Source organism: Pleurodeles waltl, chromosome 5, assembly GCF_031143425.1.
Source record: "Pleurodeles waltl isolate 20211129_DDA chromosome 5, aPleWal1.hap1.20221129, whole genome shotgun sequence".
NCBI classification, from domain to species: domain Eukaryota; kingdom Metazoa; phylum Chordata; class Amphibia; order Caudata; family Salamandridae; genus Pleurodeles; species Pleurodeles waltl.
Window position 1 is genome coordinate 196,439,813 of NC_090444.1, and position 13,457 is coordinate 196,453,269.

Below are 13,457 nucleotides of genomic sequence, written 5' to 3' on the forward strand. Positions count from 1 at the left end.
GGAAGTTGTTTTCTTCCTCCAATCTCGCGCTGCGGTCTGTGAACACGCATTCCTTTTGGGCTGCTATCGCCACTCTCTGTGGAATATGGTTTTGCAAGCCCTGCCCCAGATAACGGAGGAGGCACGTGCTATCATCTCCCAAGCTGTCAACAATGGGAGAGATGAGGCGAAGTTCACTATCTGATATGGGCTGGAAACAACAGATTCTCTGGGCAGATCAGTTACTGCGACAGTGGCCTTTAGACGCCATGCCTGGTTGCGTACTTCTGTTTTTTCAGGGGATGTCCATCAGTCTCTCATGGACATGCCCTTTGATGGCTCCTACCTCTTTGGAGACAAAGTGGACTCGGCCTTGGAGAGATTCAAGGATTCCCGGGCTACGGCTCGGTCCCTTGGTCTTTCCGCTGCCCCTCGCCTCCAGCAGTCTGCTTTTCGCCCCTTTTGTGGCCACGGAAGGGGCTCCCTGTCAGCGCCCCCGGCTTAGACACTGTGCCACCCATGCGGTACAGCGGCTGCGTGGCCGCGGACGCGGAATTCCAGGTGGATGTGGGACAGGGAACCAGAGGTCTGCCCAGTCCACCTCTGCCCCCTCTGCAGTCTCCAAACCCTCCTAGTCTGTCCCCTCACTCCCATCCAGTTGGCCACAGGATTCGCCATCACCTGCCCCACTGAGAATCCATCACTACGTACAGGTGGGTTTTTCAGATTGTTAGATAGGGCTACTCCCTCCCTTTTGGATCTGCCCCTACAGCCATACCTCCATCACTAAGCCAACTCCGGAAGATCATTTGGCACTTCTCTGCCAGGAAGTCGCGGCTCTCTTGGCCAAGGGAGCTACAGAGAAGGTCCCTGTGCCAGAAGTAGGTTGTGGTTGTTATTCCGGCTACTTTCTGGTGCCAAAAAAGGACAAGGGCTTACTTCCTATGCTAGACCTTCAGGACCTCAACTACTTCCTCAAGAAGGAGAAATTCAAAATGCTCAACCTGGCTCAGGTTCTGTCTGCCTTAGACCTGAAGACTGGTTGGTAGCATTGGACTTACAGGACGCTTATTCTACATCTCCATCCTGTCTGCCCACAGATGTTACCTACGATGCGTGGTAGGTCACGAGCACTATCAGTTTACCGTGCTCCCCTTCCGCCTTACCAGCGCCCATAGGGTGTTCATGAAAGTGATGGCGGTGGTTGCAGCTCATCTGCGCAGGTTAGGGGTCTCAGTCTTCCCCTACCTCGACAACTGGCTGTTAAAGGCGGACTCGCCCCAGGAAGTCGCCTCCCACCTTCAGACTACGGCGAGCCTCCTGCACATGCTGGGGTTCACTATAAACGTGCCAAAGTTACACCTGACTCCCTTTCATCAGAGCTGTTCTGGACACAGTGCATTTTCGGGCTTATCCTCCCAAAAAGTGAGTCCAAGATATTCAGGCTATGATTCCAATCTTTCAGCCTCTGTCTTGGATTTCGGTGAGACTGTGACTTTGAGGCTGCTGGCGCTCGTGGCCTCCTGCATCCTGCTAGTGACACATGCCAGATGGCATATGCGGGCTCTGCAGTGGGACGTGAGGTTCCAGTGGGTGCAGCATCAGGGGCATCTATCTGACATGGTCCAGATCTCGGAGGGGACTGTGAAAGACCTGCAGTGGTGGCTTTCGAATCTGCATTGGGTCCACGGCAGTTCCCTTCCCCAGCCAGATCTATCTATAGTGACAGATGCGTCGCTTGTGGGTTGGGGCGGCCACATGGGAGAGGCAGAGATCAGAGGCCCCTGGTCTCTGGCGGAGTCTGGGCTCCATATCAATCTTCTGGAGCTCCAGGCGATCAGGCTTGCGTTGAAAGCATTTCTTCCCTCTCTCAAAGGGAAGGTAGTGCAGGTGTTCACGGACAATACTACCGCCATGTGGTACTACAACAAACAGGGCAGAGAGGGTCATGGACCCTTTGTCAGGAGGCACTAGGTCTCTGGACATGGCTGGAACATCAGGGCATTACCCTGGTGGTTCAACATCTGGCGGGTTCTCTCAATGCCAGAGAGGACAAACTCAGCCGTTGATGCACAGCTGATCATGAATGGCGTCTCCATCCAGAGGTGGAGCAAGGTCTCTTTCAGCAGTGGAGAGAGCTTTGGTTAGATCTGTTCGCCTCCGCAGAGAACGCGCAATGTCATCTGTTTTGCGCTTTGGAGTTTCCAAGGCGGCACCTGCTCGGAGACGCTTTTCGTCTCAAGTGGAACTCCGGCCTCCTCTCTGCCTTTCCGCCTATACCACTTCTGCCCAGATTTCTCAAGAAGATCAGGAATGATTGGGCCCAAGTTATCTTGGTGGCTCCAAACTGGGCACGGAGAGTATGGTATCCCGAGCTATGGAGCATGGCCATGGATCCTCCACTCAGACTGGCTCTTCGGGAGGATCTTCTGTCACAGTAGCAGGGGACGATTCTCTGCCCAAACCTGTCCAATCTCCACCTTCATGCATGAAGATTGAGCGGTGACAGTTGACGGCTTTTGCCCTTCCACCTGTCTGTGACGTTATCTTTGCAGCCAGGCGTCCCTCCGCCAGAACAATATACGCCTGTCGTTGACATAAATTTGTGGCATGGTGTACCAACAAATTTGTTGACCCCCTCTCTGCTCCTCTTTCTGAGGTTCTTTTGTTCATTCTTTCTTTAGTCCAGCAGGGCTCTGCTTTGGGCACCTTTAAAGGGTATTTATCGGCTATTTTGGCCTTTTAGGTTACCTCATCAGCCTTTACTTGTCTGGGCACCCTGAAAAAGTGGTGTTACGTACTAAGGCTTTCTTCCTTCCCAAGGTCGTTACGCCTTTTCATGTAGGCCAGTCCATCACATTGCCTACTTTTTATGCACCCCCACATCCTTCTCATGAGGAGGAGAAACTCCACAGTCTGGACCCAAAAAGAGCATTGGCGTTCTATCAAAATGGTACTAAAGATTTCCGGTTGGATGATCAACTCTTTGTTAGATATGTAGGTGCCAAGAAAGAGAAGGCGGTGAAAAAACGTACCATCTCTCGATGGGTAGTTCTTTGCATCAAGATGTGCTATGCTTTGGCCAAGAAGCAACCCCCTGAGGGCTTGTGTGCTCATTCCCCCAGAGCAACTACTGCTTCCACTGCATTAGCACGCTGAATTCCTGTCCTGGATATCTGCCAGGCAGGTATGTGGGCATCCTTACACACATTTTTTAAACATTACTGCCTGGACAGTCAGGTCTGTCTAGACGGTTACTTTGGTTATTCGGTCCTTCAGGATTTTCTAATATGATCTTGGTTCTCACCCTACCTCCGAGGAATGCATTGCTCGGGTATCTATTCTAAGGTAAGGAATCTGCAACTAGAAGTCTTTATCAGATGTACAAGTTACTTACCTTCGGTAACAATATATCTGGTAGAGACATATTCTAGTTGCATATTCCTTACTGGCCCACCCAACCTCCCCACTTGCGAACTGATTTCTAGGGACAGGGATTCCCCTTTTAGGGCCTGAGCTCTGGTCCACCAATCTCAGTGTTCTTCGCGGCTCAGCGCTTTGGTGTGGAAAGTCATGAAAAGAAACTGAAGTCACTGCGCTGAGGCGGGGTCTATGTATTACTCTCTACGTCATCACAGCGACAACGACACCTGTGGAGTCGACCAACGTCACCTACTGACTCACAAGGGTATTGCTCCAAGAAAAAATCTCCAGTTCCAGTCTGACGCCTGGGAGAAAATTCTAAGGTAAGGAATCTGCAACTAGATATATCATTACCAAAGGTAAGTAACTTGTACATTTAAACATATGGATGCCTAATGTTTAAGTTTGTTTACCCTTGCAGGAAAAGGACTTCAAATGCTGTTTTTATTTAGGCTGTAAAGACTAATTATAAATACAATTTACATTCTTTCCTAAATAAGGTTAGGAAAAACCTACAGAGTATATTCGTGAAACAGTGTAATATTTATCAGCAATCTAATAGATTTTTTATTAAATGTGTTGCTGATATATTAAGTGATTTTGTTTCTGCTTGAAAGCCTCTCAGTAATTATTTCAGTTCAGATTAGACTTTCTCCTCTCAATACATAATTATTTCGTGAGGTGCAAAATGCTTTTCCTGGGAGAGAACATTAGACGTAAGCTGGTGGTAGGAAGGAGCTATTTAGAGTCCATTAAATAGTACTTATCTTGGAATTTGGGAAAGGGAGTAGAAAGCAGATAGCCTTTACCAAGAACTGTCTGGAACCTTCAAGAGTATGTGTGTATTGTGATCAGTTTTATAGTGATAGGGGTTGCCTTTGTTTTTGTTCTGCTCCCAGTCAACCTATCTCCTCTCACACTAAAGGGGGACTTGGCCTCAGACCCAGCAAAGGTTGGTTTTGCAGGACAATTTCCTTGTCTACAACCTCTGGTATGGATTCAAAGCTTTGCACACTAACAGACAAATCCTGTCATTTTGAGGGACTTCCAGAACAGGCTTTACTTTGTGTTTTACAGTAAACTGAGATGAAGCATTGTAAACTGTGTGAATACATTGAGATTAGTGAGCTATCACCAACCATTGACTAGTATCCCATACAAAAAGGACTTCATACCAGTAGCCCTTCCGAGCACAACTGGATGGAAGAGACAATAAAAACATGAAGCGGATATCTGTGTGCTGCCTCACTCTGGAAAATAAGTATTAGTGCCAGGTAGGTGATGTTTCTGCTGAATAGGAGTCATGAAGTACTCTGACTATTTCAACCAACTCTTTGCTGAGGCTTTCATCACACTTTGGTGGTCACAAACCCCTATCACTCAGAATTAAACATGTTTCATATTTAGAATGGGCTAATTCAACCAGGTCTATCTGCAATGTTACTTTAATGCATAAAGCTCATGGGTACAACTCTGTGTTTTCACACGTTTCCTACCCCTATTGTCCAGTTACTCATGGGTGGGTGATGGCATGCTGTCATTTTATAGACCAGAACAACTTACCACCTCTCTTTTCTAGCTATGTGCTAAATATTTCCAAGTGAATTACTCAAGTGCTGTGGATCATGAAATTTAATGCACAATAATAGTGGTTCAACTGGTATTCTTCCAGAAAAAATGGAAATAAAGATGTGGTGTATATACACATGCTCAGGGTGAAAGGGTGTTTTGAATGTGTGTTCAATATGGTGTGTAAATAAGCTGATTTAGTTGTCAACAGCGTTTCAACCCTTAGTAGGTCAACACTAGGGCATGCTTAAAACGATGAGCACCTGATAAGCTTTGGGAGGAATGTGAAGGGGCAAGACAGTCTCTTTTATTTTTAATAAATGTCATCAGAGCATTTTGCAATAGTGCTTATCAGTGAATGGTACAATGATGTCACTAGTGAGAGGAAGTAAAGGAAGCTGGTGCGAACTAGCCATTCAATTTCTGGGTGTTGGTATAACCGTCACCATGCCTGATTCTATCAGTGGACATCAGTAAATGGTCATTCCTTCTGCCACAGTCATTAGCAGCTTCATGCATGCTCCTCTTCCATCCCAGGGCCTGTGCACTGCATCGTCTCATGTCTTACATTTTTTTAATTACTACTATACTAATGGTTATCAGTGCCACTCTAGTAATCAACAACCAACTTCTTTAGTCCCCAGTATGAGTGCCTGTGTTTGGGTAGATACTTTTGGAGCCTTTTAAAATCTGAATCCTCTTGGTCAGAAGTTATTAGGGTGAATGAATAACTCCTCATTGCAAGTTTGTCCCCGATAATGGGGAATAATATGGAGACTTTGGTGCTTAAAGTACCAAAATCTGCATGCCCAGGTAATTATTATCCATTTCACCCCTGTAGGAAAATGCCACTGTTGGCATGGTCACCCCCCACTTTTTACCTAGTGCTGATGCCAGTTTTGATTGGAAGTGTGCTGGAACGCTGCTAATCAGGCCCCAGCATCAGTGTTCTTTCCCTAAAACTGTACCTTTGTTTCCACAATTGGCACAGCCCTGGCACACAGTTAAGCCCCTTGTAAAAGGTACCCCTGGTACCAAGAGCCCTGTGGCCAGGGAAGGTCCCTAAGGGCTGACCCCTCACTCAGTACATGCACACTGCTTTGCAGCTTGTGTGTGCTACTGGGGAGAAAAGACAAAGTCGACATGGCACTCCCCTCAGAGTGCCATGCCCACAAACCACTGCCTGTGGCATAGGTAAGTCACCCCTCTAGCAGGCCTTACAGTCCTAAGGCAGGGTGTACTATACCACAGGTGAGGGCATAGCTGCATGAGCTCTATGCCCCTACAGTGTGTAAGAGAATTCTTAGACATTGTAAGTGCAGGATAGCCATACTGAGTATATGGTCTGGAAGTTTGTCATTACGAACTTCACAGCACCATAATGGCTACACTGAATACTGGGAATTTTGGTATCAAACTTCTCAGCACAGTAAACCCACACTGATGCCAGTGTGGGATTTACTTAAAAATGCACACAGAGGGCATCAAAGGGATGCCCCCTGTATGTTAGCCCAACTGCTAGTGCAAGGCTGACCGGTCTGTGCCAGCCTGCCACTTCCAGACGAGTTTCTGACCACATGGGTGAGTGCCTTTGTGCACTCTGTGGTCAGAAACAAAGCCTGTCCTGGGTGGAGGTGCTTCACACCTCCCCTGCAGGAACTCTAACACCTGGCAGTGAGCCTCAAAGGCTCGAGCCTGGTGTTACAGTGCCCCAGGGCACTCCAGCTAGTGGAGATTCCCACCCCCTGGACGAGCCCCCACTTTTGGCAGCAAGTCCGGAGGGATAATGAGAAAAACAAGGAGGAGTCACACCTCCAGCCAGGTCCACCCCTAAGGTGACCAGAGCTGAAGTGACCCCCCTACTTGAGTAATCCTCCATCTTGCTTTGGAGGATTAGGACCAATCGGGATAGGGATGTTCCCTCGTCCCCATAGGGAGGGGGCACAAGGAGGGTGTAGCCACCCTCAGGGACAGTAGCCATTGGCTACTGCCCTCTGACCCTAACACATCCCTAAATGTAATATTTAGGGACGACCCTGAACCCAGTTCTTCAGATTCCTGACAACCTCAAGAAAGAAGAAGGAATGCTGAGCTGAAAACCCCACAAAGAAGAGAAGGAGACACCAACTGAATCTCCAGCAATGAAAAGCTGCAAGAAAAGAAGCAACGCGTTCTGCAGGACCAGTGACCCCAGAAAAGCCTCCAGGGGACTGCCTGCATCACCGAGGACCAAGAAACTCCTGTGGATAGCAGACCTGCCCAAAGAAAAGACCAAGAAACCAACTTGAAAGGGACTCTCACCTCACTCCAGAAGCTTGAGTCCAACTACTCTGCACCTGACACCCCCGGCCTGTGTCCAGGGAAACCAGCTATCCAGAGTGGACCCCTAGGCGGCTCCGACGTGTCCACCCTGGGCTGACCTTTCTGCACCCCCACGACGACGCCTGCAGAGGGAATCCCAAGGGCCCCCCTGACCGCGACTGCCCGGGAAGAAGATATCTGACGTCTGGAGAAGCACTGCACCCGCAGTCCCCAGGCCTGTGAGAAACCGACCACCGGTGCAGCAGCGACCAGCAGGTGACCCTCACCCTTGCCCAGTTAGTGGCTTGCCTGAGAGACCCCCCTGTGCCCTGCCTGCAGCACCTAAGTGAACCCCGGTCCCTCCATAGAGTTCTATGAAGAAGCCGACGCCCTGTTTGCACACTGCACCTGGCTGCCCCGTGCAGCTGAGGGTGTGGTTTTTGTGCCTACTTGGGGCCCCTCCAGTACTCCTCCAAACCCCCCTGGTCTGCCCTCCGACAATGCAGGCACTTACCTGCAAGCAGACTGGATACCCTCTGTCTCCATAGACGCCCACGTTATTTTGGCTCCTGTTTGACCACTGCACCTGACCGGCCCTGTGTTGCTGGGTGTTTGGGGTTGCCTTTAAACCCCAACGGTGGGCTATCTATGCCCCTGAGACTGAACTTGTAAGTGTGGTACTTACCTCAGAAACTGTACTTTGATTCCCTCCCCCAGGAACTGTTGAAAATTGCAGTGTGTCCACTTTAAAATACCTTTTTGCCATTTAAAAAAAACTGTGTACAATATTGAATCTATTCAAAGTCCTAAGTATTACTATGCAAAGTACCTTTCATTGGATGTACTTTCCTGCTAAATTAATCTTGTGGTTCTAGAAATAAATTAACAAAAATATATTTTTCTATATAAAAACCTATTGGCCTGGAGTTAAGTAATTGAGTGTGTGTTTTCACTTAAGGCTTGTGTGTGTACAACAAATGCTTAACACTACCCTCTGATACACCTAACTGCTTGACCACACTACCACAAATAGAGCATTAGTATTATCTAATATTGCCTCTGCCAAGCCTCTTGGGGAACCCCTGGATTCTGTGCACACTATGGACCCCATTATGACAATGGCGGTCAAAACAGTGATGGCCGCCAAAGGACCGTCGCTGCGGCTACCATCCGTCAACCATAATATGACAACAGCCAGATTTCCGCCACAAGAAGGGTGGAAATCCGGGTGTGGCCATACTGGTTGATGGCAGTAAGGTGGCGCTGCTACCACCAGCAGTGCCACGCCAGTAGACCACCCCCAGCTATATTATGAAAATAATACGGCCTGGAGGTGTTCTGCTGGTGGGCGCTGATGGCGGTAGCAGCGCCCCATCCTGTCCTCTGCCAGAAGACCCCCTGGATCCAGGTAAGTCGGGTCTCCGACAGTGGAGGAGTTGGGGGTGTAGAGGGGGTGTGTGCATGTATGTGTGAGTGTGTGTGTGCGTGAATGCGAGTATGTGTTTAGTGTTGTGTGCGTGCATGTATGAATGTGTCTGAGTGCGTGTATGAATGTGTCTGAATGCGCATATGAATGTGTGTGAGTGCTTGTATGTATGGAAATGTGAATGCTTGTCTGCATGTATGTTTTGATGTGTGTGCGTATGTGTGCGTGAATGGATGAATGCATGTGTGTATGCATGTGTGGATAAGTGTGTGTCTGCGTGTGTGTGATTGGGTGGGGCGTGGATGTAGGCTGGGTAGGGGGGTGTTTGGAGAGGTTTGGGGGAGAGGGAGCCTCCTATCAGTGACAGGGGAGGAATTCCCTGTCACTGATCAGGCCTACCACCATGGTTTTTGTGGCGTTACGAACGCCACGAAAATGATGGCGGTAGACAAGATCATTATACAGCCGGCTGCCGGGCTAGAGATGGTTATCTGCAGCCCGGCGGCTGATACCACCATGGCGGTTGGAGTGGTACATTGATGAGTTGACTTCAGCCAACCCGCCAATGTCATAATGTGGTGGTATGTACCACCAGCCTGTTGGCAGTACTACAGCCACAATAGCTCCAACTGCTGGGATCATAATGACCCCCTATATCTCATTTTGAAATAGTGTATACAGAGCCAGCTTCCTACATCTCCTGATAAATTTCGACAAGTTAAACCTGCTTGAATTTATTGCATGAAAACTGCAGAAGTGTGGTGTTAGCTGTCAAAACACATATCTCAATTAACTAGGCAGCGCGTAATAGGGTGCCTAGAGTATGAAATCATATGTTGTGTGTTACAAACACACATCCCTTTTTTTTGTTTGCAGTGTAACCCAGGGGCGGCTCCTCCATAAGGGCGGAGGAGCTTTGCCCCCCCCCCCGCCAGCAGCTGAAAACCTTTTCCCCAAAAACAAGAATAAACTACGTTTATTCTAGTTTTTGGGGAAAAGAGGCAGGGCCACAGGGGAGACGAGCAATGAGGGGGAGTGCTCACTGCGCATGCATGTTTGACTGGCCGTCTTGGGCCGGCCAAACACACATGCGCAGAAGGGTCTCTCCAGCCCAGCAAAACAGTTGTTGGGCTGCAGAGAGCCTGTACAGGCTCCCAGTCCGCCTGGGCCGCAGGGCAGGCTGAGAGCCTGTGCTGGAGGAGACAGTAGAGCAGAGGAACGTAATGTCGAGTCACGGGAAAGAAGGTAAGTGTTTTTTAATATATATTTTTTTAATGTTATATGTCATCATCGTCCTACCTCCAAACCCGCCACCCGGGCCCCGCCCTGCCCCCTTGGTGATCCGGGGGCCACAACTGGTGTAACCATATTTTTAATATTATAAACACAAAAGTGAAGCATGTTTTTCAAAACACCACAGATCCTTTCCTTCCTAAACTGTATTTCTTTCTCTAAAATAAAGTTTTGTTTGTCCATTGATTACATACCGTGGTACTTTATATTATTATAGAAATGTATGGAGCGCAGTCTTACCCATGAACAGATTTCTTATTCTCAATTCTTATTAAATCATATTAATAATGATGTTTTTGGTGTTGTTTATTTTTATAGTGCCTGGACCTATTGACCCTCCTCTTGTATTGGAAGCTAAGTCCAAATCAGTGGTCATCAAGTGGCAATGCCCTTCAATGCCTCATGGAAATCTTACTCATTACAACATTATCCAGAATGATCACTTACTAACCACAGTTCCAGGAAGCAGTTCGAATTACACTGTTGCTGACCTGCAGCCATACACTAAGTATCAGTTCCAAGTTGAAGCATGCACCTCCAAAGGATGCTCTCGTTCGGCAGAGTCACCAGCCATTCAAACTCTGCCAGACAAACCTGGTGGCATCCCTGCACCAGAGTTGTATTCTGACACGCCAACCTCAGTCCTACTTTCATGGCAACCTCCTCGTCACCCAAATGGCATTATTGAGAACTTTACTATAGAACGCAGGCTGAAGGGAACAGAAAACATTTCAATGCTTGTGACTGTGCCTTTTAATCATCCCATGAAATTCAAGGATCAGACTTCAGCTCTCAGTCCCTGGAAGACTTATGAATATAGAATATTGGCAAGCACTGTGAATGGTGGCACAAGCAGCAGTGCATGGTCTGAAGTCACAACCAGACCATCGAGGCCTGTGGGTGTAAAATCACCAGAGGTACTGGTCTTAGGACCATACACAGTCAAGGTAGGCTGCTGAAATAAAATACTGAATATTTTGGTCAATTATTAATAAGGGTGGGCGGGTGTGTGTGTGTGCGTACCAACAGTCGACATGAGCTGTATTATTGGATTATTGATGAATGTGCTGCCATTTGTTAAAGATTCACACAAATTGCCAGTGGCCTTGTCCATCGAGGTAAGATTCATCATTTCAAACATAATGTGAATTGATGAAAGAGAAGGGTAGAGATTTTGGGGACATTGCAAAAATACTGTGTAGCAAAAAGGTGTTGAACTGACTTTGAGAGAATAATCGTTTTAACATTAACAGTGGTAAATGAACAAGAAAGCAATCAAATGATGGTCTGTTTTAAACCAGTTGCCTTACTTCTATAGCTGATTGTAACTCACATTCCCCTCTCTGTCTTGATGGTTCTCCTATCCTACAGTTCTTCTTGCAAATGTTGTCCTGCTGGTAAAGGAGAATCAATGGAAGAAGTGAAGGCACTGGACATCCACATCCTCTGTTGTCTCTAGCTCATCATCTTTGGAATTTCAGGCTCCCTTCCCTCTTTTGTAAGGACTCTTACAAGACTGAAATAACTTTTCAAACTCAGCTGCTTCAAGCTATACCCATAAAGCAGTCATATTACTTTGCACATTTCTCTCATGTTCCACTGAACAAAAAGTGACAGAAAAAATATGGAACATTTCCTTGCTAAAAAAATCACGCAGCACTGGATAATAATGAAAATCCATAGGATAATTCTTTGATGCCGATTCCTCCATGATACTATACCTACGATTTAAGAATATTCAGCAGTGGATTCCTGTCTATATTTCAAGCTCCCTCTAGAAATCTGAGAATTTTCCTTTAAGAAGTGAATCTCCCTGATTGCACTGTTGGTGAAAGTTTGGAAACCTCCATTTATAAAGAACATCAAAGTTTCAGGACTTTCCCCGAGGTGAAGTTTACTTCATCAGACCAGTTTCTTGCAGCTGGATGTTTTGTCTGCCATGAATGGGACACAGGCTGTTGAAAACGATATTTCCCAGCTGTCGCTCAATGCTGCCCTAGACCTCAGTGGAAGCAGGGAAGCATAATAGCCACCGCTTGGCAACTGCATCATCCCCTTCCCAGCCGTCCACTGCAGTAAATCCTACTTAGGAACTTACCCTAGTGGAGAATGAGATAAATCTCCTTTGCTGATAGAAAGTGGCTACCAAGTAGCATACCTAGAGTTGGGGGGGCAGTGGAAACATTCCTCTTACCACAGAAATTTCCTTTTTTTTTTTTTTTTAACTCTCTCCAGATTCACAAAGCTGTGAGCTAGTCAACATTGTGGCTTCAAAATTACTAGCAATCGCTAAATCCGATTATTTGTCTTTACTGCGGTGACTGTTTAGTAGTTGATCAACTCAAGTATTTTCACTTACTGCCACTTACAACCAATGTAAGGAACTGGTGGGTTAATGTAACTATAGACCTGAGTGAAATTTTGTTTTCACAGGCATAATCTCATATTATTTCCAACAATTTGTGTTTTCCTTGATATGCAAAATGACCCAGATTATGCTAGTACACCACGTCACATAATTCAGATTGTGTTCGGGTAAAAATCCTATTACAGGAGCAGGTGAATAATGTGAAAGGACAGAACACTATTTTGTTTTGGCTAGAAATGCGTCCTCATGTACAAATGGATGCAAGGATACATTTTGCAGTAACAAGTGGCACAAAATGCCAGACTGGCATTTCGCATAAGGCAAAATTATTTGGGCTTTTCATGTAAATTCCACAAAGGAAGTTATGCACCTTTCACCCAGGTCTAGGTACACACTTTAGTGCAGTCTAGGCCCCACACGGATCCTAAGTGGTTCTTGGCTCACATTTGGTAACTAGATAAAAGCAATACAGTACTCATAAAGGAAAATGAGAGGTACCATGTTTAACACTACAGCTAAACAAAAGCTGTCAAAAAATGGGGAATCTGATTTTTCACACAAAGTGTAAGTCAAAATGATAAATGTTAAAACTGAAAATTGAATGATTAAAAAAGGAAGAAAAATGATTTCAAAAAGGTCTATTAATGGAGAAAAAGTAATCCAAAGTTCATAATATGTCATGTCAACGCCCACTCTTCAAAAAGCACAGGTTTTTAGGAAGTAAATGCAGGGTTGCAGCACTGACTTACAGTGTCCTCCTGCTGAGTTCACAACTCAGGATGTATAACTGTGCACTGGGCCTGTTAAGGTGCCATTCAGTCTTCCACTGATGGCTCAAAGACACAGTGACCAAGGCTTGGAGATTAGTGAAGTTTCTGCTCAAAACTGTCCAGTCTGTGGTTTGAAGAAATGAAACCATCTGAAGTCAAAGTACCTGTGAGTCCTATAAGTGGCATCACTGTGTGCTGTATTTCAAGGTAGTGTTTAATCTAGGTGTATTTAAAGCCAATACTTTATCTTGGCATCCAGGTTTAATGGTATTGTACTCGAGGCTAAATATGGATAAGATGGCTAGACTGGTTGAGCCAAGGAAACTCA

General features: G+C 46.6%; 1 protein-coding gene across 1 annotated transcript in view; it reads left to right on the plus strand.

Annotated features, from left to right (window-relative positions):
* Window positions 1-13,457, plus strand: part of USH2A (usherin) — a 3,586,186-nt gene that overhangs the window by 2,204,132 nt on the left and 1,368,597 nt on the right. The window contains exon 41 of the mRNA XM_069233891.1: window positions 10,310-10,938. Coding sequence (XP_069089992.1) covers window positions 10,310-10,938 — 629 coding nt within the window. The remainder of the gene's footprint in view (window positions 1-10,309; window positions 10,939-13,457) is intronic.